This window comes from Salmo trutta, chromosome 25 (genome assembly GCF_901001165.1).
Source record: "Salmo trutta chromosome 25, fSalTru1.1, whole genome shotgun sequence".
Taxonomy (NCBI): Eukaryota; Metazoa; Chordata; class Actinopteri; order Salmoniformes; family Salmonidae; genus Salmo; species Salmo trutta.
The window spans coordinates 909,479-935,088 of NC_042981.1; the positions used below are offsets into that span (position 1 = coordinate 909,479).

At 44.6% G+C, this 25,610-nt stretch overlaps 1 protein-coding gene across 2 annotated transcripts in view; it reads right to left on the reverse strand.

The window, feature by feature from the left end:
• The window catches only part of dnaaf9 (dynein axonemal assembly factor 9), a 100,522-nt gene that overhangs the window by 38,931 nt on the left and 35,981 nt on the right, over positions 1-25,610 (reverse strand). For both annotated transcript variants that reach the window (XM_029712596.1, XM_029712595.1), the window contains exons 10-23: positions 22,920-23,001; positions 22,788-22,824; positions 21,918-22,002; positions 19,515-19,591; positions 18,787-18,831; positions 18,575-18,620; positions 16,515-16,626; positions 16,330-16,400; positions 15,784-15,831; positions 15,600-15,690; positions 14,641-14,744; positions 5,568-5,714; positions 1,595-1,680; positions 1,387-1,488 (exon numbers count right to left, since the gene is read on the reverse strand). In XM_029712596.1, coding sequence (XP_029568456.1) covers positions 1,387-1,488; positions 1,595-1,680; positions 5,568-5,714; positions 14,641-14,744; positions 15,600-15,690; positions 15,784-15,831; positions 16,330-16,400; positions 16,515-16,626; positions 18,575-18,620; positions 18,787-18,831; positions 19,515-19,591; positions 21,918-22,002; positions 22,788-22,824; positions 22,920-23,001 — 1,133 coding nt within the window. The remainder of the gene's footprint in view (positions 1-1,386; positions 1,489-1,594; positions 1,681-5,567; positions 5,715-14,640; positions 14,745-15,599; positions 15,691-15,783; positions 15,832-16,329; positions 16,401-16,514; positions 16,627-18,574; positions 18,621-18,786; positions 18,832-19,514; positions 19,592-21,917; positions 22,003-22,787; positions 22,825-22,919; positions 23,002-25,610) is intronic.

Here is a 25,610-nt window from a genome sequence, read left to right on the forward strand (position 1 = left end):
ACGACAACAAAGTCAAGGTTTTGGAGTGGCCATCACAAAGCCCTGACCTCAATCCTATAGAAAATTTGTGGGCAGAACTGAAAAAGCGTGTGCGAGCAAGGAGGCCTACAAACCTGACTCAGTTACACCAGCTCTGTCAGGAGGAATGGGCCAAAATTCACCCAACTTATTGTGGGAAGCTTGTGGAAGGCTACCCGAAAAGTTTGACCCAAGTTAAACAATTTAGGCAATGCTACCAAATACTAATTGAGTGTATGTAAACTTCTGACCCACTGGGAATGTGATGAAAGAAATAAAAGCTGAAATAAATCATTCTCTCTACTATTATTCTGACATTTCACATTCTTAAAAATAAAGTGGTGATCCTAACTGGCCTAAGACAGGGAATTTTAACAAGGATTACATGTCAGGAATTGTGATTTTTTTTTTGAATGTATTTGGCTAAGGTGTATGTAAACTAGTAGTGTATACTAGGTAGTGTATACTAGGTAATGTATACTAGGTAGTGTATACTAGGTAATGTATACTAGGTAGTGTATACTAGGTAGTGTATACCAGGTAATGTATACTAGGTAATGTATACTAGGTAGTGTATACCAGGTAATGTATACTAGGTAGTGTATACTAGGTAGTGTATACTAGGTAGTGTATACCAGGTTATGTATACTAGGTAATGTATACTAGGTAGTGTATACCAGGTAATGTATACTAGGTAATGTATACTAGGTAATGTATACTAGGTAATGTATACCAGGTAGTGTATACCAGGTAATGTATACTAGGTAGTGTATACTAGGTAGTGTATACCAGGTAATGTATACTAGGTAGTGTATACTAGGTAATGTATACTAGGTAATGTATACTAGGTAATGTATACTAGGTAATGTATACTAGGTAGTGTATACCAGGTAATGTATACTAGGTAATGTATACTAGGTAGTGTATACCAGGTAATGTATACTAGGTAGTGTATACTAGGTAATGTATACTAGGTAATGTACACTAGGTAATGTATACTGGGTAATGTATACCAGGTAGTGTATACTAGGTAATGTATACTAGGTAATGTATACTAGATAGTGTATACTAGGTAATGTCTACTAGGTAATGTATACTAGGTAGTGTATACTTGGTAGTGTATACTAGGTAATGTATACGTACATGTCCTGTTCTGGCAGCTGGGAGTATGAGGCCTTCAGACTGCCTCTATGTGGTAGGTAATGTATACTAGGTAGTGTATACTAGGTAATGTACACTAGGTAATGTATACTGGGTAATGTATACTAGGTAATGTATACTAGGTAGTGTATACTAGGTAATGTATACTAGGTAGTGTATACTAGGTAATGTATACTAGGTAATGTATACTAGGTAATGTGTACGTACATGTCCTGTTCTGGCAGCTGGGAGTATGAGGCCTTCAGGCTGCCTCGGCGTTTGGCTACAGGGGGGGCGTGGCAGTCATGCAGCCACTGCAGTCTGGAGTGCCTTGAGGGACAACATGGATCATCAACATCACTCCGAATACTGACAGGTCAAAGTCAGATCACATAGACGTCGTAGAGTAAGTAGCCAATTCGTTGCTGTGACTCACATGTTCCTCTGATCCCAGGTCAGCTGTTCTCTGTCCACCAGCTGCAGAGAGAGGCCAGAGTCTGACCCCTGCCACACTGGTAACACCTGCAACAACAATACAACACCTAAACAACAATACAACACATAAACAACCACAATACAACACCTAAACAACAATACAACACCTAAACAACAATACAACACATAAACAACCACAATACAACAAATAAACAACAATACAACACATAAACAACCACAATACAACACATAAACAACAATACAACACATAAACAACCACAATACAACACCTAAACAACAATACAACACCTAAACAACCACAATACAACACCTAAACAACAATACAACAAATAAACAACCACAATACAACACATAAACAACCACAATACAACACCTAAACAACCACAATACAACACATAAACAACCACAATACAACACCTAAACAACCACAATACAACACATAAACAACCACAATACAACACCTAAACAACCACAATACAACTACAATATAACACATACACAATACAACACAACCGATAAACAACCACAATACAACACATAAACAACCACAGCTACCTGTTAGTAGAAGGCTCTGTGACTGACTGACCTGTTAGTAGAAGGCTCTGTGACTGACTGACCTGTTAGTAGAAGGCTCTGTGACTGACTGACCTGTTAGTAGAAGGCTCTGTGACTGACTGACCTGTTAGTAGAAGGCTCTGTGACTGACTGACCTGTTAGTAGAAGGCTCTGTGACTGACTGACCTGTTAGTAGAAGGCTCTGTGACTGACTGACCTGTTAGTAGAAGGCTCTGTGACTGACTGACCTGTTAGTAGAAGGCTCTGTGACTGACTGACCTGTTAGTAGAAGGTTCTGTGACTGACTGACCTGTTAGTAGAAGGCTCTGTGACTGACTGGCCTGTTAGTAGAAGGCTCTGTGACTGACTGGCCTGTTAGTAGAAGGCTCTGTGACTGACTGACCTGTTAGTAGAAGGCTCTGTGACTGACTGACCTGTTAGTAGAAGGCTCTGTGACTGACTGGCCTGTGAGTAGAAGGCTCTGTGAATGACTGACTGGCCTGTTAGTAGAAGGCTCTGTGACTGACTGACCTGTTAGTAGAAGGTTCTGTGACTGACTGACTGGCCTGTTAGTAGAAGGCTCTGTGACTGACTGACTGGCCTGTTAGTAGAAGGCTCTGTGACTGACTGACTGGCCTGTTAGTAGAAGGCTCTGTGACTGACTGACTGGCCTGTTAGTAGAAGGCTCTGTGACTGACTGACTGGCCTGTTAGTAGAAGGCTCTGTGACTGACTGACTGGCCTGTTAGTAGAAGGCTCTGTGACTGACTGACTGGCCTGTTAGTAGAAGGCTCTGTGACTGACTGGCCTGTTAGTAGAAGGCTCTGTGACTGACTGGCCTGTTAGTAGAAGGCTCTGTGACTGACTGGCCTGTTAGTAGAAGGCTCTGTGACTGACTGGCCTGTTAGTAGAAGGCTCTGTGACTGACTGACTGGCCTGTTAGTAGAAGGCTCTGTGACTGACTGACTGGCCTGTTAGTAGAAGGCTCTGTGACTGACTGGCCTGTTAGTAGAAGGCTCTGTGACTGACTGGCCTGTTAGTAGAAGGCTCTGTGACTGACTGACTGGCCTGTTAGTAGAAGGCTCTGTGACTGACTGACTGGCCTGTTAGTAGAAGGTTCTGTGACTGACTGACCTGTTAGTAGAAGGCTCTGTGACTGACTGACTGACCTGTTAGTAGAAGGCTCTGTGACTGACTGACCTGTTAGTAGAAGGTTCTGTGACTGACTGACTGACCTGTTAGTAGAAGGTTCTGTGACTGACTGACCTGTTAGTAGAAGGCTCTGTGACTGACTGGCCTGTTAGTAGAAGGCTCTGTGACTGACTGACTGACCTGTTAGTAGAAGGCCTGTGACTGACTGACCTGTTAGTAGAAGGCTCTGTGACTGACTGACCTGTTAGTAGAAGGCTCTGTGACTGACTGACCTGTAGTAGAAAGGCTCTGTGACTGACTGACCTGTTAGTAGAAGGCTCTGTGACTGACTAACCTGTTAGTAGAAGGCTCTGTGACTGACTGACCTGTTAGTAGAAGGCTCTGTGACTGACTGGCCTGTTAGTAGAAGGTTCTGTGACTGACTGACTGACCTGTTAGTAGAAGGTTCTGTGACTGACTGACCTGTTAGTAGAAGGCTCTGTGACTGACTGGCCTGTTAGTAGAAGGCTCTGTGACTGACTGGCCTGTTAGTAGAAGGCTCTGTGACTGACTGACCTGTTAGTAGAAGGCCCAGTGACTGACTGACCTGTTAGTAGAAGGTTCTGTGACTGACTGACCTGTGAGTAGAAGGCTCTGTGACTGACTGACTGGCCTGTTAGTAGAAGGCTCTGTGACTGACTGGCCTGTTAGTAGAAGGCTCTGTGACTGACTGGCCTGTTAGTAGAAGGCTCTGTGACTGACTGACTGGCCTGTTAGTAGAAGGCTCTGTGACTGACTGACTGGCCTGTTAGTAGAAGGTTCTGTGACTGACTGACCTGTTAGTAGAAGGCTCTGTGACTGACTGACTGACCTGTTAGTAGAAGGCTCTGTGACTGACTGACCTGTTAGTAGAAGGTTCTGTGACTGACTGACTGACCTGTTAGTAGAAGGTTCTGTGACTGACTGACTGACCTGTTAGTAGAAGGTTCTGTGACTGACTGACCTGTTAGTAGAAGGCTCTGTGACTGACTGGCCTGTTAGTAGAAGGCTCTGTGACTGACTGACTGGCCTGTTAGTAGAAGGCTCTGTGACTGACTGACTGGCCTGTTAGTAGAAGGCTCTGTGACTGACTGACTGGCCTGTTAGTAGAAGGTTCTGTGACTGACTGACTGGCCTGTGAGTAGAAGGCTCTGTGACTGACTGACTGGCCTGTTAGTAGAAGGCTCTGTGACTGACTGACTGGCCTGTTAGTAGAAGGCTCTGTGACTGACTGGCCTGTTAGTAGAAGGCTCTGTGACTGACTGGCCTGTTAGTAGAAGGCTCTGTGACTGACTGGCCTGTTAGTAGAAGGCTCTGTGACTGACTGACTGGCCTGTTAGTAGAAGGCTCTGTGACTGACTGACTGGCCTGTTAGTAGAAGGCTCTGTGACTGACTGGCCTGTTAGTAGAAGGCTCTGTGACTGACTGGCCTGTTAGTAGAAGGCTCTGTGACTGACTGACTGGCCTGTTAGTAGAAGGCTCTGTGACTGACTGACTGGCCTGTTAGTAGAAGGTTCTGTGACTGACTGACCTGTTAGTAGAAGGCTCTGTGACTGACTGACTGACCTGTTAGTAGAAGGCTCTGTGACTGACTGACCTGTTAGTAGAAGGTTCTGTGACTGACTGACTGACCTGTTAGTAGAAGGTTCTGTGACTGACTGACCTGTTAGTAGAAGGCTCTGTGACTGACTGGCCTGTTAGTAGAAGGCTCTGTGACTGACTGACTGACCTGTTAGTAGAAGGCCCTGTGACTGACTGACCTGTTAGTAGAAGGCTCTGTGACTGACTGACCTGTTAGTAGAAGGCTCTGTGACTGACTGACCTGTTAGTAGAAGGCTCTGTGACTGACTGACCTGTTAGTAGAAGGCTCTGTGACTGACTGACCTGTTAGTAGAAGGCTCTGTGACTGACTGACCTGTTAGTAGAAGGCTCTGTGACTGACTGGCCTGTTAGTAGAAGGTTCTGTGACTGACTGACTGACCTGTTAGTAGAAGGTTCTGTGACTGACTGACCTGTTAGTAGAAGGCTCTGTGACTGACTGGCCTGTTAGTAGAAGGCTCTGTGACTGACTGGCCTGTTAGTAGAAGGCTCTGTGACTGACTGACCTGTTAGTAGAAGGCCCTGTGACTGACTGACCTGTTAGTAGAAGGTTCTGTGACTGACTGACCTGTGAGTAGAAGGCTCTGTGACTGACTGACCTGTTAGTAGAAGGCTCTGTGACTGACTGACCTGTGAGTAGAAGGCTCTGTGACTCTGTGAGCGTGGCTGGAGGCTGAAGACCAAACAGTGGTCGTCACTGTGGAGAGGGAAGGGCAGGTGGGACAGCAGAGCAGTTTCATACTGTACAAACAGAGCTGCCACCACGCTCGACGAGTCCTGGAGAAAACAGACGCAGAGAGATGAGGAGGACCGGACCCCACAGACTGAAAGGCACAGTAACAATAACAGAACCATGGTTGGTCCAACATAGCACCCTATTATCACACACACACACACACACACACACACACACACACACACACACACACACACAACACACACACACACACACACACACACACACACACACACACACACACACACACACACACACAACACACACACACACACACACACACACACACACAACACACACACACACACACACACACACCTGTTAGTCTGTTCTTTATTTTACTCCTATTATTATCTATCCTGATGCCTAGTCACTTTATCCTGCCTTCATGTACATATCTACCTCAAATACCTTATTATTATCTATCCTGATGCCTAGTCACTTTACCCTGCCTTCATGTACATATCTACCTCAAATACCTTATTATTATCTATCCTGATGCCTAGTCACTTTACCCTGCCTTCATGTACATATCTACCTCAAATACCTTATTATTATCTATCCTGATGCCTAGTCACTTTACCCTGCCTTCATGTACATATCTACCTCCAATACCTTATTATTATCTATCCTGATGCCTAGTCACTTTACCCTGCCTTCATGTACATATCTACCTCAAATACCTTATTATTATCTATCCTGATGTCTAGTCACTTTACCCTGCCTTCATGTACATATCTACCTCAAATACCTTATTATTATCTATCCTGATGCCTAGTCACTTTACCCTGCCTTCATGTACATATCTACCTCAAATGCCTTATTATTATCTATCCTGATGCATAGTCACTTTTGTGACGATGTTGCCGCTTGTTGCCGCTTGTTATAGACCCCCCTCAGCTCCCAGCTGTGCCCTGGACACCATATGTGAATTGATTGCCCCCCATCTATCTTCAGAGCTCGTGCTGTTAGGTGACCTAAACTGGGACATGCTTAACACTCCGACCGTCCTACAATCTAAGCTAGATGCCCTCAATCTCACACAAATTATCAAGGAACCTACCAGGTACAACCCCAAATCTGTAAACACCGGTACCCTCATAGATATCATCCTGGCCAACCTGCCCTCTAAATACACCTCTGCTGTTTTCAACCAGGATCTCAGCGATCACCGGCTCATTGCCTGCGTCCGTAATGGGTCAGCGGTAAAACGACCACCCCTCATCACTGTCAAATGCTCCCTGAAACATTTCAACGAGCAGGCCTTTCTAATCAACCTGGCCCTGGTATCCTGGAAGGATATTGACCTCATCCCATCAGTAGAGGATGCCTGGTTGTTCTTTAAAAGTGCTTTCCTCACCATCTTAAATAAGCATGCCCCTTTCAAAAAATGTAGAACAAAGAACAGATATATATCCCTTGGTTCACTCCAGACTTGACTGCCCTTGACCAGCACGAAAACATCCTGTGGCGTTCTGCACTAGCATCGATTAGTCCCTGCGAGATTAAAATTTCAGAGAAGTCAGGAACCAATATACAGTCAGTTTGAAAAAACTAGCCTTTGCTTTCCTAACAGAAATTTGCATCCTAACCACTAATTCCAAAAAGTTTTGGGACACTGTAAAGTCCATGGAGAATAAGAGCACCTCCTCCCAGCTGCTCACAGCACTGAGGCTAGGAAACACTGTCACCACCAATAAATCTACGATAATAGAGAATTTCAATGAGCATTTCTCTACGGCTGGCCATGCTTTCCACCTGGCTACCCCAAACCCGGCCAACAACTCTGCACCCCCCGCAGTAACTGGCCCAAGACCCACCCCCGCTTCTCCTTCACCCAAATCCAAACAGCTGATGTTCTGATAGAGCTGCAAAATCTGGATCCCTACAAATCAGCTGGGCTAGACAATCTGGACGCTCTCTTCCTAAAACTATCCGCCGCCATTGTTGCAACCCCTACTACTAGTCTGTTAAACCTCTCTTTTGAATCATCTGAGATTCCTAAAGATTGGAAAGCTGCCGTGGTCATCCCCCACTTCAAAGGGGGAGACACTCTAGACCCAAACCATTACAGACCTATATCCATCCTGCCCTGCCTTTCTAAAGTCTTCGAAACCCAAGTGAACAAACAGATCACCGACCATTTTGAATCCCACCGTACCTTCTCCGCTATGCAATCTGGTTTCCGAGCTGGTCACGGTTGCACCTCAGCCACGCTTAAGATTCTAAACGACATAACCGCCATCGATAAGAGACATTACTGTGCGGCCGTCTTCATCGACCTGGCTAAGGCTTTCGACTCTGTCAATCACCGTATTCTTATTGGAAGACTCTACAGCCTTGGTTTCTCAAATGATTGCCTCGCCTGGTTCACTAACTACTTCTCAGATAGAGTTCAGTGTGTCAAATCGGAGGGCCTGTTGTCCGGACCTCTGGCAGTCTCTATGGGGGTGCCACAGGGTTCAATTCTTGGGACGACTCTTTTCTCTGTATACATCAATGATGTCGCTCTTGCTGATGGTGAGTCTTTGATCCACCTCTACACAGACGACACCATTCTGTATACTTCTGGCCCTTCTTTGGACACTGTGTTAACTAACCTCCAGACGAGCTTCAATACCATACAACTCTCCTTCCATGGCCTCCAACTGATCTTAAATGATAGTAAAATGAAATGCATGCTCTTCAACCGATCGCTGCCCGCACCCGCACGCCCGACTAGCATCACTACTATGGACGGTTCTAACTTAGAATATGTGGACAACTACAAATACCTAGGTGTCTGGTTAGACTGTAAACTCTCCTTTCAGACTCACATTAAGCATCTCCAATCCAAAATTAAATCTAGAATCGGCTTCCTATTCGCAACAAAGCATCCTTCACTCATGCTGCCAAACATACCCTCGTAAAACTGACTATCTTACCGATCTTTGACTTCGGCGATGTCATTTACAAAATAGCCTCCAACACTCTACTCAGCAAATTGGATGCAGTCTATCACAGTGCCATCCGTTCTGTCACCAAAGCCCCATATACTACCCACTACTGTGACCTGTATGCTCTCGTTGGCTGGTCCTCGCTACATATTCGTCGCCAAACCCACTGGCTCCAGGTCATCTATAAGTCTTTGCTAGGTAAAGCTCCGCCTTATCTCAGCTCACTGGTCACCATAGCAACACCCACCCATAGCACGCGCTCCAGCAGGTATATTTCACTGTTCATCCCCAAAGCCAACACCTTTGGCCGCCTTTCCTTCCCGTTCTCTGCTGCCAATGACTGGAACAAATTGCAAAAATCATTGAAGTTGGAGACTTATCTCCCTCACTAACTTTAAGCATCAGCTGTCAGAGCAGCTTACCGATACGCTGCAGCTGTACACAGCCCATCTGTAAATAGCCCATCCAACAAACTACATACCTCATCCCATATTTGTTTTTGTTTTTCTGCTCTTTTGCACACCAGTATTTCTACTTGCACATCCTCATCTGCACATCTATCACTCCAGTGTTAATTGCTAAATTGTAATTACTTCACCACTATGTCCTATTTATTTCCTTACCTCCTTACTTCATTTGCACACACTGTATACAGATTATTCTATTGTGTTATTGACTGTACATTTGTTTATCCCATGTGTAACTCTGTGTTGTTGTTTTTGTCGCACTGCTTTGCTTTATCTTGGCCAGGTCGCAGTTGTAAATGAGAACTTGTTCTCAACTGGCCTACCTGGTTAAATAAAGGTTAAATATTTATATATATATATATATATATATATATTTTTTTTAATTGTATTTATTATGGATCCCCATTAGTTCCTGCCAAGGCAGCAGCTACTCTTCCTGGGGCAAAGGGCAGTGTTGAGTGCAATAGTGATTGCATCATCTGTGAATCTGTTGGGGTGGTATGCAAATTGGATTGGGTCTAGGGTTTCTGGGATAATTGTGTTGATGTAAGCTATGATCAGCCTTTCAAAGCATTGCATGGCTACAGATGTGAGTGCTACGGGGCGGTAGTAATTTAGGCAGGTTGCCTTGGTGTTCTTGGGCACAGGGACTATGGTGGTCTGCTTGAAACATATTGGTATTACAGACTCAGTCAGCAACAGGTTGAAAATGTCAGTGAAGACACTTGCCAGTTGGTCAGCGCATGCTCGCAGTACACGTCCTGGTAACCCATCTGGCCCTGCGGCCTTGTGAATGTTGACCTTTTTAAAGGTCTTACTCACATTATCACACAGTCTTCCGGAACAGTTGGTGCTCTCGCGCATGTTTCAGTGTTACTTGCCTCGAAGTAATTTAGCTCGCCTGGGTAGGTTCGTGTCACTGGGCAGCTCGTGGCTGTGCTTCCCTTTGTAGTCTGTAATAGCTTAGTAGCTTAGTAGTTAGAGAATTGGGCCAGTAACCGAAAGGTTTCTAGGTCGAATCCCCAAGCTGACAAGGTAAAAATCTGTCGTTCTGCCCCTGAACAAGGCAGTTAACTGTTCCTAGGCTGTCATTGTAAATAATAATTTGTTCTTAACCGACTTTCCTAGTTAAATTAAAAATATATATATATATCAGTGCGATTGTTGCCTGTAATCCATGGCTTCTGGTTGGGGTATGTACGTACGGTCACTGTGGGGACGACATCATCGATGCACTTATTGATAAAGCCAGTGACTGATGTGGTGTACTCCTCAATGCCATCGGAAGAATCCCGGAACATGTTCCAGTCTGTGATAGCAAAACAGTCCTGTAGTTTAGCATCTGCTTCATCTGACCATTTTCCTATAGACCGAGTCACTGGTGCTTCCTGCTTTAATTTTTGCTTGTAAGCAGGAATCAGGAGGATAGAATTATGGTCAGATTTGCCAAATGGAGGGCGAGGGAGAGCTTTGTATGTTTTTCCTCTGGTCGCACATTTAACATGCTGATAGAAATTAGGTAAAACTGATTTGAGTTTCCCTGCATTAAAGTCCCCGGCCACTAGGAGAGCCACCTCTGGATGAGCGTTTTCCTGTTTGCTTATGGCCGTATACAGCTCATTGAGTGAGGTCTTAGTGCCACCATCGGTCTGTGGTGGTACATAGACAGCTACGAAAAATATACAGTTGAAGTCGGAAGTTCACATACACTAGGTTGGAGTCATTAAAACTCGTTGTTCAACCACTCCACAAATGTCTTGTTAACAAACTATAGTTTTGGCAAGTCGGTTAGGACATCTACTTTAGGCATGACACAAGTCATTTTTCCAATAATTGTTTATAGACAGATTATTTCACTTATAATTCACTGTATCACAATTCGTGGGTCAGAAGTTTACATACACTAAGTTGACTGTGTCTTTAAACAGCTTGGAAAATTCCAGAAAATGATGTCATGGCGTTAGAAGCTTCTGATAGACTAATTGACATCATTTGAGTAAATTGGAGGTGTACCTGTGGATGTATTTCAAGGCCTACCTTCAAATTCAGTGTCTCTTTGCTTGACATCATGGAAAATCAAAAGAAATCAGCCAAGACCTCCACAAGTCTGGTTCATCCTTGGGAGCAATTTCCAAACGCCTGAAGGTACCACGTTCATCTGTACAAACAATAGTACGCAAGTATAAACACCATGGGACCACGCAGCCGTCATACCGCTCAGGAAGGAGACGCGTTCTGTCTCCTAGAGATGAACGTACTTTGATGCGAAAAGTGCAAATCAATCCCAGAACAACAACAAAGGACGTTGTGAAGATGCTGGAGGAAACAGGTACAAAGTATCTATATCCACAGTAAAACGAGTCCTATATCGACATAACCTGAAAGGCCGCTCAGCAAGGAAGAAGCCACTGCTCCAAAACTGCCATAAAAAAGCCAGACTACGGTTTGCAACTGCACATGGGGACAAAGATCGTACTTTTTGGAGAAATGTCCTCTGGTCTGATGAAACAAAAATAGAACTGTTTGGCCATAATGACCATCGTTATGTTCGGAGGAAAAAGGGGGAGGCTTGTAAGCTGAAGAACACCATCCCAACCGTGAAGCACGGGGGTGGCAGCATCATGTTGTAGGGGTGCTTTGCTGCAGGAGGGACTGGTGCACTTCACAGAATAGATGGCATCATGAGGCTGGAAAATTATGTGCATATATTGAAGCAACATCTTAAGACATCAGTCAGGAAGTTAAAGCTTGGTCGCAAATGGGTCTTCCAAATGGACAATGACCCCATACATACTTCCAAAGTTGTGGCAAAAAGCCCTGACCTCAATCCTATAGAACATTTGTGGGCAGAACTGAAAAAGTGTGTGCGAGCAAGGAGGCCTACAAACCTGACTCAGTTACACCAGTTCTGTCAGGAGGAATGGGCAAACATTAGATATTACAGTTTTGAATGTCCCGTTGGTAGAATAAACGTGCTCGTAGATTGTCTATTTTATTATCCATTGATTGTACGTTGGCTAATAGGAGATTACCCTCTCGGCGACGGATCCTTAAAAGGCACCCGGACTTTCGTCCACGATAGCTCCGTCTTTTCCTCCTGTGAATAACGGGGATGAGGGCATTGTTGGGTGTCTGGAGTAAATCCTTCCCGTCCGACTCGTTGAAGAAGAAGAATTCCTCCAGTACAGGGTGAGTAAATCAATGCCCTGATATCAAGAAGCTCTTTTCAATCATAAGACACGGTGGCAGAAACATTATGCACATAATAAGTTACAAATAACGCGAAAAAAACATGCACAACTGGTTACGGGATCGTAAAACGGCGGCCATCTCCTTCGGCGCCATTATCTATGTGAGCGGCTCTCCTCTAGTAAAAATTGATGGATGGAAAGCTGGTTGGCTAAAGTGAGCGGCTCTCATGTAGTCAATGTAGCCTACCAAATTACATCAGTAAGAGCCATTCATTTGGCTATTGGTAGGCCTAGGCTTTCTGGCTATTATCTGCAGAAAAATTATGAAAACATTAGATGAATGTGGCCTCCTGATGTGGTTTATTGTTGTGGACGTAGAACTTTCGATTTTGTTGCTTTTCTGTTGAAAAAGAGTGATTTTGAGAGTATGATAGACGAGAGTATGTGAGCGGAGTTGAGCAGTCAGATATCCCGCTCATATCTCGCTGGCTCTCAAAGTCCTTTCCAACCTCTCCGCTAAAAATCGCTCCTTGCTCACAGGATAAAAAAAAAAAAACTGCAGCTCCAAATTCGCTCCATTCATTAAAATCACTATTTAACCAACACCCATCTATTATTGTGACTACCTGGACCTACCATTTGGTCTTGAAGTATTGAAACCAAACCATATGATTTGAATGAAAAGTATTTTAATAACCAACATGAAAAGGTGACTGTAAAGAAGCGCTTATTTTGAAATAGGCTCCATGTCATATTAAACAGCATATTAACACTAAATGGGTCAGGAGCCAGACAGGAAGACTAGTGCATTATTTAGGCTGTGTATTTTCAATGATTTCAAGGCTATATTCTACAAAGGAATACATTGTGAAGCATTTGCGAGTGCGACGCAACATACTGGTAGGGACTTAAAACGCTCAGCATTTAAACAACATTTTGTTGTATTAAATCATTATAGTCTATACATTGCACATATAGGCTGTGACTTACTGTGAATAAAATACAAATGAAACAAAAATGCCTTGTTCGGCTCAGTCTACAGTTCCTTTGAATTCATTTTTAGAAACACGAGTTTGGCCAGAGACTTGCTTCAGGTTCATGCGATGGTACCTGGAGAGCAGGCCAGTAGAGGAAAATACCCTCTTGGCGCTTGCAGAGCCACTGAGGATGATAAACACCCTTCAGGCCACTCTTGCCAGGCTGGGCAGAGATGCAGAGTTGTTTTCACATTTTTCTATGGGAAGGCCGAAAGGTTTTTAGGCAACATAGCCCTGTCAAAATGGAAAGCTCCTTGAAAGAGGTAATATGTCAGGCCTACTGGGCTTTTAAGAGATCTGGTTTTTAGTTTCTAAATACTTTGCTACAATGACACACTTAGTTTTCTAGCTTAGCATATGTACATAGTAAGTCCCCCCCCAAAAAGATTTAGATGTACTATTTTAAAGTGGTTGTTCCACTGGATATCATAAGGTGAATGCACCAATTTGTAAGTCGCTCTGGATAAGAGCGTCTGCTAAATGACGTAAATGTAAGTACCCCATCACGAGTCTTTTCAGACTCCATAATGATTCTTTAGTTGTGGACATTACATCACCACACTCCCTCTCTGGGTCCTCTTTTCTAAGTCACCTTCATTTAGAAGCTGTGCGTTTTATCAGTTTCTTGATGAAAATATTTAGTGAACTCCATGACAGTAGCTAAAGCAAGGGGCTATAGCAGCACACAAGAAGGCTACAGATGCATGCTGGGCTAAGCATGCCCTGAGCTCACTGTGCATTTCAGATGGAATCAAGGCATCAGAATGTACCAGAGGCATCGGAATGTACCAGAGGCATGATAATCTACCAGAGGCATCAGAATGTACCAGAGGCATCGGAATGTACCAGAGACATCAGAATGTACCAGAGGCATCAGAATGTACCAGAGGCATGATAATCTACCAGAGGCATCAGAATGTACCAGAGGCATGAGAATGTACCAGAGACATCAGAATGTACCAGAGGCATCAGAATGTACCAGAGGCATGATAATCTACCAGAGGCATCAGAATGTACCAGAGGCATCAGAATGTACCAGAGACATCAGAATGTACCAGAGGCATCAGAATGTACCAGAGGCATGAGAATGTACCAGAGGCATTGGAATGTACCAGAGGCATCAGAATGTACCAGAGGCCACTAAAATAGGCCCTGACCCAGGGACACGTGGCTGGCTACTCCGTGTACTTGTAGAAAACACTTTCGGCACGTGACAAATAACATTTGATTTGATTTGTTCCCAGGTCCCTGGTCCACAGTAGTGCACTATAGGGAACAAGGTGCCCTCTGGGAGACAGCCCCATGTAACTCCCTGTGTTCTGGTAGAGAAACGTACCAGGTCATACAGCTTGATACTGCTGATGAGGCTCCTGGGTAGAGTGATGGTTCCGTACTGAGGATGGAGGAACAGGATGCCCTCTGTGAAGAAGCTCATCTTACCTGAAACATACAGACACACAGGGGGTTAAAGGGACATCATTCACATTAACTACAGACTAACTCATTAACTCATTAAATAACTGACACACTGACTGGCTGGCTGGCTGGCTGCGTTCGAGTGGATTGCTTTTTAAATAGCCATCGTTCTGATTTCCCAAGAAAGCTAAGGTAACTGAATTCACCAGCGTGGTGAAGAAGGCGCAGCAGAGCCTCTTCAACCTCAGGAGGCTGAAGAAATTTGGCTTGTCACCGAAAACACTCACTAACTTTTACAGATGCACAATCGAGAGCATCCTGTCGGGCTGTATCACCGCCTGGTACGGCAGCTGCTCCGCCCATAACCGTAAGGCTCTCCAGAGGGTAGTGAGGTCTGCACAATGCATCACCGGGGGCAAACTACCTGCCCTCCAGGACACCTACATCACCCGATGTCACAGGAAGGCCAAAAAGATCATGAAGGACAACAACCACCCGAGCCACTGCCTGTTCACCCCGCTATCATCCAGAAGGCAAGGTCAGTACAGGTGCATCAAAGCTGGGACTTTGGCTAACTGACTAACTGACTGGCTGGCTGGCTGACTACAGAGAGAGCATTCAAGTATGTGTGACCTTCCTCTGGAGTGGAGAGCTGGCTGGCTGACTGACTGACTGGCTGGCTGGCTGGCTGGCTGACTGACTGACTGGCTGGCTGGCTAACTGACTGGCTGGCTGGCTGACTACAGAGAGAGCATTAAAGTATGTGTGACCTTCCTCTGGAGTGGAGAGCTGGCTGGCTGGCTGACTGACTGACTGACTGACTGGCTGACTGGCTGGCTGGCTGACTGACTACAGAGAGAGCATTAAAGTAGTTGTGACCTTCCTCTGGAGTGGAGAGCTGGCTGTTGGAGAACACATGAGCTGTGTCTGCTGTAGTCAACGAGGTGCCCAGGCAGGTACCATCCTCTTCCTGGGGATTAAAAACACACACATCAACACAATGAACCAGCATTTCTCAATGTAACAACTGCAATATAGAAAACACCAGCTGTTATTGTCTGACCTTCAGCAGGACCTGGGCCTTCTCAGAATGCTTCACATCAGACTCCACCTGAAACCATTAGGGCACACAGTTAACAACGGCTGTGATCAAGAGGATCAAACCCACAATGCATTATGGATAAATTGTGACTGACTCATCTACAAATTATAATTAGCAGTTATTTATGATGCAAGGTGATTTGCAGGTCAGACGGCAGTCGTTTTGAAGCCCTTGAAGCCCAGCCATTTTGTTGAAAGTAGGCGACTTGATCCCTGGATGAACGGAGAGAGAGGAGAGAGAGGAGAGAGAGGAGAGGAGAGAGGAAGAGAGGAAAGAAGAGAGGAAAGGAGAGAGGAAGGAATAGAGGAAGGAAGAGAGGAAGGAAGAGAGGAAGGAAGAGAGGAAGGAAGAGAGGAAGGAAGAGAGGAAAGAAGAGAGGAAAGGAGAGAGGAAAGGAGAGAGGAAAGGAGAGAGGAAAGAAGAGAGGAAGGAAGAGAGGAAAGGGAGGAGAGATGAGAGGAAAGAAGAGAGAAGAGAGGAGAGGAAAGAGGAGAGAGGGTAGCGTACCAGCCAGCAGACATATCGAGGCAGAGCTGTAGTCAGGATGGTGTAGCAGCTGTCTGAGGAAACACTTCCATCTACAGGACAGAAAGACTCAACATTACAGTTAAACAGGAGGAACACCATGACTCACAGTTTAAAACAATAGGGACTAGGCATCGGTCAGACCTAACAGTATGTGTCTCTCTTACCTTTCTGTTGGATGTTGATACTGGACACCAGGAAGGACTCAGAGAAGATTACAGAGCCCAGGTCTCCTTTACCCCACTGGAGGTCTGGGATGTCGTACACTGACATGGACGCCTGGAACACACAACCACCACTATAACATATAACCCTTAACCCCTGAACCCCACTGGACGCCTGGAACACACAACCACCACTATAACATATAACCCTTAACCCCTGACCCCTGAACCCCACTGGAGGTCTGGAACACACAACCACCACGATAACATATAACCCTTAACCCCTGAACCCTGACCCCACTGGAGGTCTGGAACACACAACCACCACTATAACCTATAACCCTTAACCCCTGACCCCACTGGAGGTCTGGAACACACAACCACTACTATAACATATAACCCTTAACCCCTGACCCCACTGGAGATCTGGGATGTCGTACACTGACATGGACGCCTGGGACACACAACCACCACTATAACATATAACCCTTAACCCCTGACCCCTGAACCCCACTGGACGCCTGGAACACACAACCACCACTATAACCTATAACCCTTAACCCCTGAACCCCACTGGAGGTCTGGAACACACAACCACCACTATAACCTATAACCCTTAACCCCTGACCCCTGAACCCCACTGGAGGTCTGGAACACACAACCACCACTATAACCTATAACCCCTGACCCCTGAACCCCACTGGAGGCCTGGGTAACACAACCACCACTATAACCTATAACCTATAACCCCTGACCCCACTGGAGGCCTGGGACACACAACCACCACTATAACCTATAACCCTTAACCCCTGACCCCACTGGAGGTCTGGAACACACAACCACCACTATAACCTATAACCCTTAACCCCTGACCCCTGAACCCCACTGGAGGTCTGGAACACACAACCACCACTATAACATATAACCCTTAACCCCTGACCCCTGAACCCCACTGGAGGTCTGGAACACACAACCACCACTATAACATATAACCCTTAACCCTTGACCCCTGAACCCCACTGGAGGTCTGGAACACACAACCACCACTATAACCTATAACCCCTGACCCCTGAACCCCACTGGAGGTCTGGAACACACAACCACCACTATAACATATAACCCTTAACCCCTGACCCCTGAACCCCACTGGAGGTCTGGAACACACAACCACCACTATAACATATAACCCTTAACCCTTGACCCCTGAACCCCACTGGAGGTCTGGAACACACAACCACCACTATAACCTATAACCCTTAACCCCTGACCCCACTGGAGGTCTGGAACACACAACCACTACTATAACATATAACCCTTAACCCCTGACCCCACTGGAGATCTGGGATGTCGTACACTGACATGGACGCCTGGGACACACAACCACCACTATAACATATAACCCTTAACCCCTGACCCCTGAACCCCACTGGACGCCTGGAACACACAACCACCACTATAACCTATAACCCTTAACCCCTGAACCCCACTGGAGGTCTGGAACACACAACCACCACTATAACCTATAACCCTTAACCCCTGACCCCTGAACCCCACTGGAGGTCTGGAACACACAACCACCACTATAACCTATAACCCCTGACCCCTGAACCCCACTGGAGGCCTGGGTAACACAACCACCACTATAACCTATAACCTATAACCCCTGACCCCACTGGAGGCCTGGGACACACAACCACCACTATAACCTATAACCCTTAACCCCTGACCCCACTGGAGGTCTGGAACACACAACCACCACTATAACCTATAACCCTTAACCCCTGACCCCTGAACCCCACTGGAGGTCTGGAACACACAACCACCACTATAACATATAACCCTTAACCCCTGACCCCTGAACCCCACTGGAGGTCTGGAACACACAACCACCACTATAACATATAACCCTTAACCCTTGACCCCTGAACCCCACTGGAGGTCTGGGAGTGATGGACAGAAAACGAACATTGTAATTCATTCCAATTTAATCAATCAATCAAACACAGTGACATGCCAACCGCAAATGTTGTGTAACAATTATCAGGTTGGAAGTATTGACTTACAGTTTTCACCAAGAAGCAGCTCCCTTCTTCACTCAGAGGAACAATTCTGAAAAGGAAAACAAGAAAAAACTGAACATTTAGGAAAACAACGAGTCAATAAAAAGCCCCAGGACAAATGTATATAATCACCAATCACTCATTCAACGATTCAAACTGACAACATTGAATCATAGTGTGATTAAACACTTTCTTTATAACAAACCAGCACCCACCTGCCCTGGTTGTTCACAGCTTGGATGTGGAAAACACTTTTAGATCTGAGAGAGAAAACAACACTTTATACTAGATCAGCTAACGTCATCATTCAGAGGACACTAATGAAACAACAGGTAGAACACTTTATACTAGATCAGCTAATGTCGTCATTCAGAGGACACTAATGAAACAACAGGTAGAACACTTTATACTAGATCAGCTAACGTCATCATTCAGAGGACACTAATGAAACAACAGGTAGAACACTTTATACTAGATCAGCTAACGTCATCATTCAGAGAACACTAATGAAACAGGTAGAACACTTTATACTAGATCAGCTAACGTCGTCATTCAGAGAACACTAATGAAACAACAGGTAGAACACTTTATACTAGATCAGCTAACGTCATCATTCAGAGAACACTAATGAAACAGGTAGAACACTTTATACTAGATCAGCTAACGTCATCATTCAGAGAACACTAATGAAACAACAGGTAGAACACTTTATACTAGATCAGCTAACGTCATCATTCAGAGGACACTAATGAAACAGGTAGAACACTTTATACTAGATCAGCTAACGTCATCATTCAGAGGACACTAATGAAACAGGTAGAACACTTTATACTAGATCAGCTAACGTCATCATTCAGAGGACACATATGACATTAAATACCTTCTTCCTTCTATTGGAATACAAAGGTAGAATTGTTATCTATTGTGACAGGTGTGCTGGTACCTGAGAGCAGTCCTGTACTGAGGCAGGTGGGCCGAGTCCAGCGCCAGCTGGAAGGTATGCTCTGCTACGTCCTTCGCCTGGAAATATACACAAGTTTCAGTCAGTAACGAAACACTCGTCCTCATCCAACGCCTACAGTATAGCGCCGTGCCTAGCTAGTTACAGCATACTGTGTATAGCTAGTTACAGTATACCGTGCATAGCTAGTTACAGCAAACGTGTATAGCTAGTTAGGTAGCTCAGTGGTTAGAGCGTTGAGCCAACAAGCGAAAGTTTACTAGATGGAATCCCCGAGCTGATAATGTAAAAATGTTTCGTTCTGCCCCTGAGCAAGGCAGTTAACCCAGTGTTCCCAGGGCAGCGAAGACATGGATTATGGCAGCCCCCCTCACCATTGACTAGGTATCCCCCTTTCCCCTTCAGTATACCATGTATAGCTAGTTACAGCAAATGTGTATAGCTAGTTATAGTATACCATTAGTTATAGTATACCATGTATAGCTAGTTATAGTATACCATTAGTTATAGTATACCATGTATAGCTAGTTACAGCAAACGTGCAGTTGAAGTCAGAAGTTTACATACACTTAGGTTGGAGTTTTTCAACCACTCCACAAATTTCTTGTTAACAAACTATAGTTTTGACAAGTCGGTTAGGACATCTACTTTGTGCATGACACAAGTAATTTTTCCAACAATTGTTTACAGACAGATTATTTCACTTATAATTCACTGTGGGTCAGAAGTTTACATACACTAAGTTGACTGTGCCTTTAAACAGCTTGGAAAATTCCAGAAAATGATGTCATGGCTTTAGAAGCTTCTGATAGGCTAATTGACATCATTTGAGTCAATTGTAGGTGTACCTGTGGATGTATTTCAAGGCCTACCTTCAAACTCAGTGCCTCTTTGCTTGACATCATGGGAAAATCAAAAGAAATCAGCCAAGACCTCAGAAAAAAATTGTAGACCTCCACAAGTCTGGTTCATCCTTGGGAGCAATTTCCAAACGCCTGAAGGTACCACGTTCATCTGTACAAACAATAGTTTGCAAGTAGAAACACCATGGGACCACTCAGCCGTCATACCGCTCAGGAAGGAGACGCATTCTGTCTCCTAGAGATGAACGCACTTTGGTGCGAAAAGTGCAAATCAATCCCAGAACAACAGCAAAGGACCTTGTGAAGATGCTGGAGGAAACAGGTACAAAAGTATCTATATCCACAGTAAAACGAGTCCTATACCGACATAACCTGAAAGGCCGCTCAGCAAGGAAGAAGCCACTGCTCCAAAACCGCCGTAAAAAAGCCAGACAACGGTTTGCAACTGCACATGGGGACAAAGATCGTACTTTTTGGAGAAATGTCCTCTGGTCTGATGAAACAAAAATAGAACTGTTTGGCCATAATGACCATTGTTATGTTTGGAGGAAAAAGGGGGAGGCTTGCAAGCCGAAGAACACCATCCCAACCATGAAGCACGGGGGTGGCAGCATCATGTTGTGGGGGTGCTTTGCTGCAGGAGGGACTGGTGCACTTCACAAAATAGATGGCATCATGAGGGTGGAAATTATGTGGATATATTGAAGCAACATCTCAAGACATCAGTCAGGAAGTTAAAGCTTGGTCGCAAATGGTTCTTCCAAATGGACAATGACCCCAAGCATACTCCCAAAGTTGTGGCAAAATGGCTTAAGGACAACAAAGTCAAGTTATTGGAGTGGCCATCACAAAGCCCTGACCTCAATCCTATAGAACATTTGTGCGCAGATCTGAAAAAGCTTGTGCGAGCAAGGAGGCCTACAAACCTGACTCAGTTACACAAGCTCTGTCAGGAGGAATGGGCCACAATTCACCCAACTTATTGTGGGAAGCTTGTGGAAGGCTACCCGAAACGTTTGACCCAAGTTAAACAATTTAAAGGCAATGCTACCAAATACTAATTGAGTGTATGTAAACTTCTGACCCACTGGGAATGTGATGAAAGAAATAAAAGCTGAAATAAATCATTCTCTCTACTATTATTCTGACATTTTACATCCTTAAAAATAAAGTGGTGATCCTAACTGACCTAATGTTAACTCGAAATGACACAACGACAAGGTTCCAGTTTAACAAAGTTTACTATACTGTATGAACACACTACAAGGTAGCCATTTCACTCCCGGCTAGGTCCATCTGCGAACTAACTTCCTGCGCAGGCACACTCTTGACTGAGTGATAGCACCGTAATAACAGAAATATAGGGATACTTAAAACATGAACTTAACACCTAAGACAGAGAATTTTTACTAGGATTAAATGTCAGGAATTGCGAAAAACTGAGTTTAAATGTATTTGGCTGAGTTGTATGTAAACTCCTGACTCCAACTGTAGCTAGTTGGAGAAAGGACTAGTGTATCACCTTAGCAGCACTAGTGGTGTTGGAGTAGCATTTGATTCCAGCCAGGACCGACTGGACGGCTGCTGCATAGATCTGAGAGAGAAGACTGGAAGAGAGATACATTTAACATCGTACATACACTACATGGACAAAAGTATGTGGACAGCTGCTCATTGTACATCTCATCTCACTTTGGGCCATGTAATATGTACATGTTTTACATATTCTACATAATATTCAGGCATTATCTTCTAGAGCAGGGGTTTCCAACAGGTTTCACTAAGGCCCAACTTCCAGCATTGGGGGGACATACCTCGCCCCCCCATGTGTGCACGCCATGCCTATTCTATGGGCACGAGCACTGTTCAACTGTTCAAACCCCTCTTGTTGGCGGTGAGAACATTTTGCAGGTTTAAAGCAAAACTGTCTAAATGTGAATTCATATGTTATTTGAGTGAATGAAACATTACTACAAAATCTATGGACTAAAAAAAACGTAGCTAAAAAAAACGTCTGCTGAGATGGGCTAGTTGATCTGGACATTTCTGAGAAGTTATAAATATCTCTCGAAGGTCTGTACTGACTGACATGACAGGAGGACCTGATGACGCACTACCCCATTTAGACATGTCACCTTGTGCATTCTACTATTACAACTTCCAAGAGAAAGATCAAATCTGGTCTGAGTTCCTTAAAACTCCACAGTTTGGTAACCACTGTTCTAGAAGATATATTTAACACCTTAACTCATATGTAGATCTAGAAGAGATACATTTAACACCTTAAATCATACGTAGATCTAGAAGAGATACATTTAACACGTTATATACAGTGTTATCAAATGGGGGAGATGGGTTAACAGGTTTAGACATTTTCTATTGCTGAACTTACAGGAGTTCTGTTTTCCTCTGTTGCATGTTGTCATTCCCTGCAAGTGAAACATCAGATATTAGGTCTAGAGACAGTACAGTAAAATAGCTATGGTAGATCCTAGAAACAGTTTAAAGTATACGGTATGTTTACCTAGGTAGGGGATGTGAGTGGTTCCAAAGAAGTAAGTCCTGGAGCAGGCTAAAGATCCTTTAGGAGCCACACACTGGAGAACCTGACAGACCAGAACAGATTACAGAGTAGTCTAGGGAGACCAAGCCCAATATGGACTGCCAAGACATCTCATTAAACATGCACACACACAACACTAACAGTCTAATCTGGATAGGGGTTAGGTACCAGTAGGGGATCAGTCTAATCTGGATAGGGGTTAGGTACCAGTAGAGGATCAGTCTAATCTGGATAGGGGTTAGGTACCAGTAGAGGTTCAGTCTAATCTGGATAGGGGTTAGGTAACGTCTAATCTGGATAGGGGTTAGGTACCAGTAGAGGATCAGTCTAATCTGGATAGGGGTTAGGTACCAGTAGAGGATCAGTCTAATCTGGATAGGGGTTAGGTAACGTCTAATCTGGATAGGGGTTAGGTAACAGTAGGGGATCAGTCTAATCTGGATAGGGGTTAGGTAACAGTAGAGGATCAGTCTAATCTGGATAGGGGTTAGGTAACGTCTAATCTGGATAGGGGTTAGGTACCAGTAGAGGATCAGTCTAATCTGGATAGGGGTTAGGTACCAGTAGAGGATCAGTCTAATCTGGATAGGGGTTAGGTACCAGTAGAGGTTCAGTCTAATCTGGATAGGGGTTAGGTACCAGTAGAGGATCAGTCTAATCTGGATAGGGGTTAGGTAACAGTAGAGGATCAGTATAATCTGGATAGGGGTTAGGTAACGTCTAATCTGGATAGGGTTTAGGTAACAGTAGAGGATCAGTCTAATCTGGATAGGGGTTAGGTAACGTCTAATCTGGATAGGGGTTAGGTACCAGTAGAGGATCAGTCTAATCTGGATAGGGGTTAGGTACCAGTAGAGGATCAGTCTAATCTGGATAGGGGTTAGGTAACGTCTAATCTGGATAGGGGTTAGGTACCAGTAGAGGATCAGTCTAATCTGGATAGGGGTTAGGTACCAGTAGAGGATCAGTCTAATCTGGATAGGGGTTAGGTAACGTCTAATCTGGATAGGGGTTAGGTAACAGTAGAGGATCAGTCTCTTCTGGATAGGGGTTAGGTACCAGTAGAGGATCAGTCTAATCTGGATAGGGGTTAGGTACCAGTAGAGGATCAGTCTAATCTGGATAGGGGTTAGGTAACGTCTAATCTGGATAGGGGTTAGGTAACAGTAGAGGATCAGTCTAATCTGGATAGGGGTTAGGTACCAGTAGAGGATCAGTCTAATCTGGATAGGGGTTAGGTAACGTCTAATCTGGATAGGGGTTAGGTAACATCTAATCTGGATAGGGGTTAGGTAACATCTAATCTGGATAGGGGTTAGGTACCAGTAGAGGATCAGTCTAATCTGGATAGGGGTTAGGTACCAGTAGAGGATCAGTCTAATCTGGATAGGGGTTAGGTAACAGTAGAGGATCAGTCTAATCTGGATAGGGGTTAGGTACCAGTAAGGGATCAGTCTAATCTGGATAGGGGTTAGGTACCAGTAGAGGATCAGTCTAATCTGGATAGGGGTTAGGTAACAGTAGAGGATCAGTCTAATCTGGATAGGGGTTAGGTAACGTCTATTCTGGATAGGGGTTAGGTAACAGTAGAGGATCAGTCTAATCTGGATAGGGGTTAGGTAACGTCTAATCTGGATAGGGGTTAGGTACCAGTAGAGGATCAGTCTAATCTGGATAGGGGTTAGGTAACAGTAGAGGATCAGTCTAATCAGAATAGGGGTTAGGTACCAGTAGAGGATCAGTCTAATCTGGATAGGGGTTAGGTACCAGTAGAGGATCAGTCTAATCTGGATAGGGGTTAGGTAACGTCTAATCTGGATAGGGGTTAGGTACCAGTAGAGGATCAGTCTAATCTGGATAGGGGTTAGGTAATGTCTAATCTGGATAGGGGTTAGGTACCAGTAGAGGATCAGTCTAATCTGGATAGGGGTTAGGTACCAGTAGAGGATCAGTCTAATCTGGATAGGGGTTAGGTAACGTCTAATCTGGATAGGGGTTAGGTACCAGTAGAGGATCAGTCTAATCTGGATAGGGGTTAGGTAACGTCTATTCTGGATAGGGGTTAGGTACCAGTAGAGGATCAGTCTAATCTGGATAGGGGTTAGGTAACGTCTAATCTGGATAGGGGTTAGGTACCAGTAGAGGATCAGTCTAATCTGGATAGGGGTTAGGTACCAGTAGAGGATCAGTCTAATCTGGATAGGGGTTAGGTAACGTCTAATCTGGATAGGGGTTAGGTAACAGTAGAGGATCAGTCTAATCTGGATAAGGGTTAGGTAACAGTAGAGGATCAGTCTAATCTGGATAGGGGTTAGGTACCAGTAGAGGATCAGTCTAATCTGGATAGGGGTTAGGTACCAATAGAGGATCAGTCTAATCTGGATAGGGGTTAGGTAACGTCTAATCTGGATAGGGGTTAGGTACCAGTAGAGGATCAGTCTAATCTGGATAGGGGTTAGGTACCAGTAGAGGATCAGTCTAATCTGGATAGGGGTTAGGTAACGTCTAATCTGGATAGGGGTTAGGTACCAGTAGAGGATCAGTCTAATCTGGATAGGGGTTAGGTAACGTCTAATCTGGATAGGGGTTAGGTATCAGTAGAGGATCAGTCTAATCTGGATAGGGGTTAGGTAACAGTAGAGGATCAGTCTA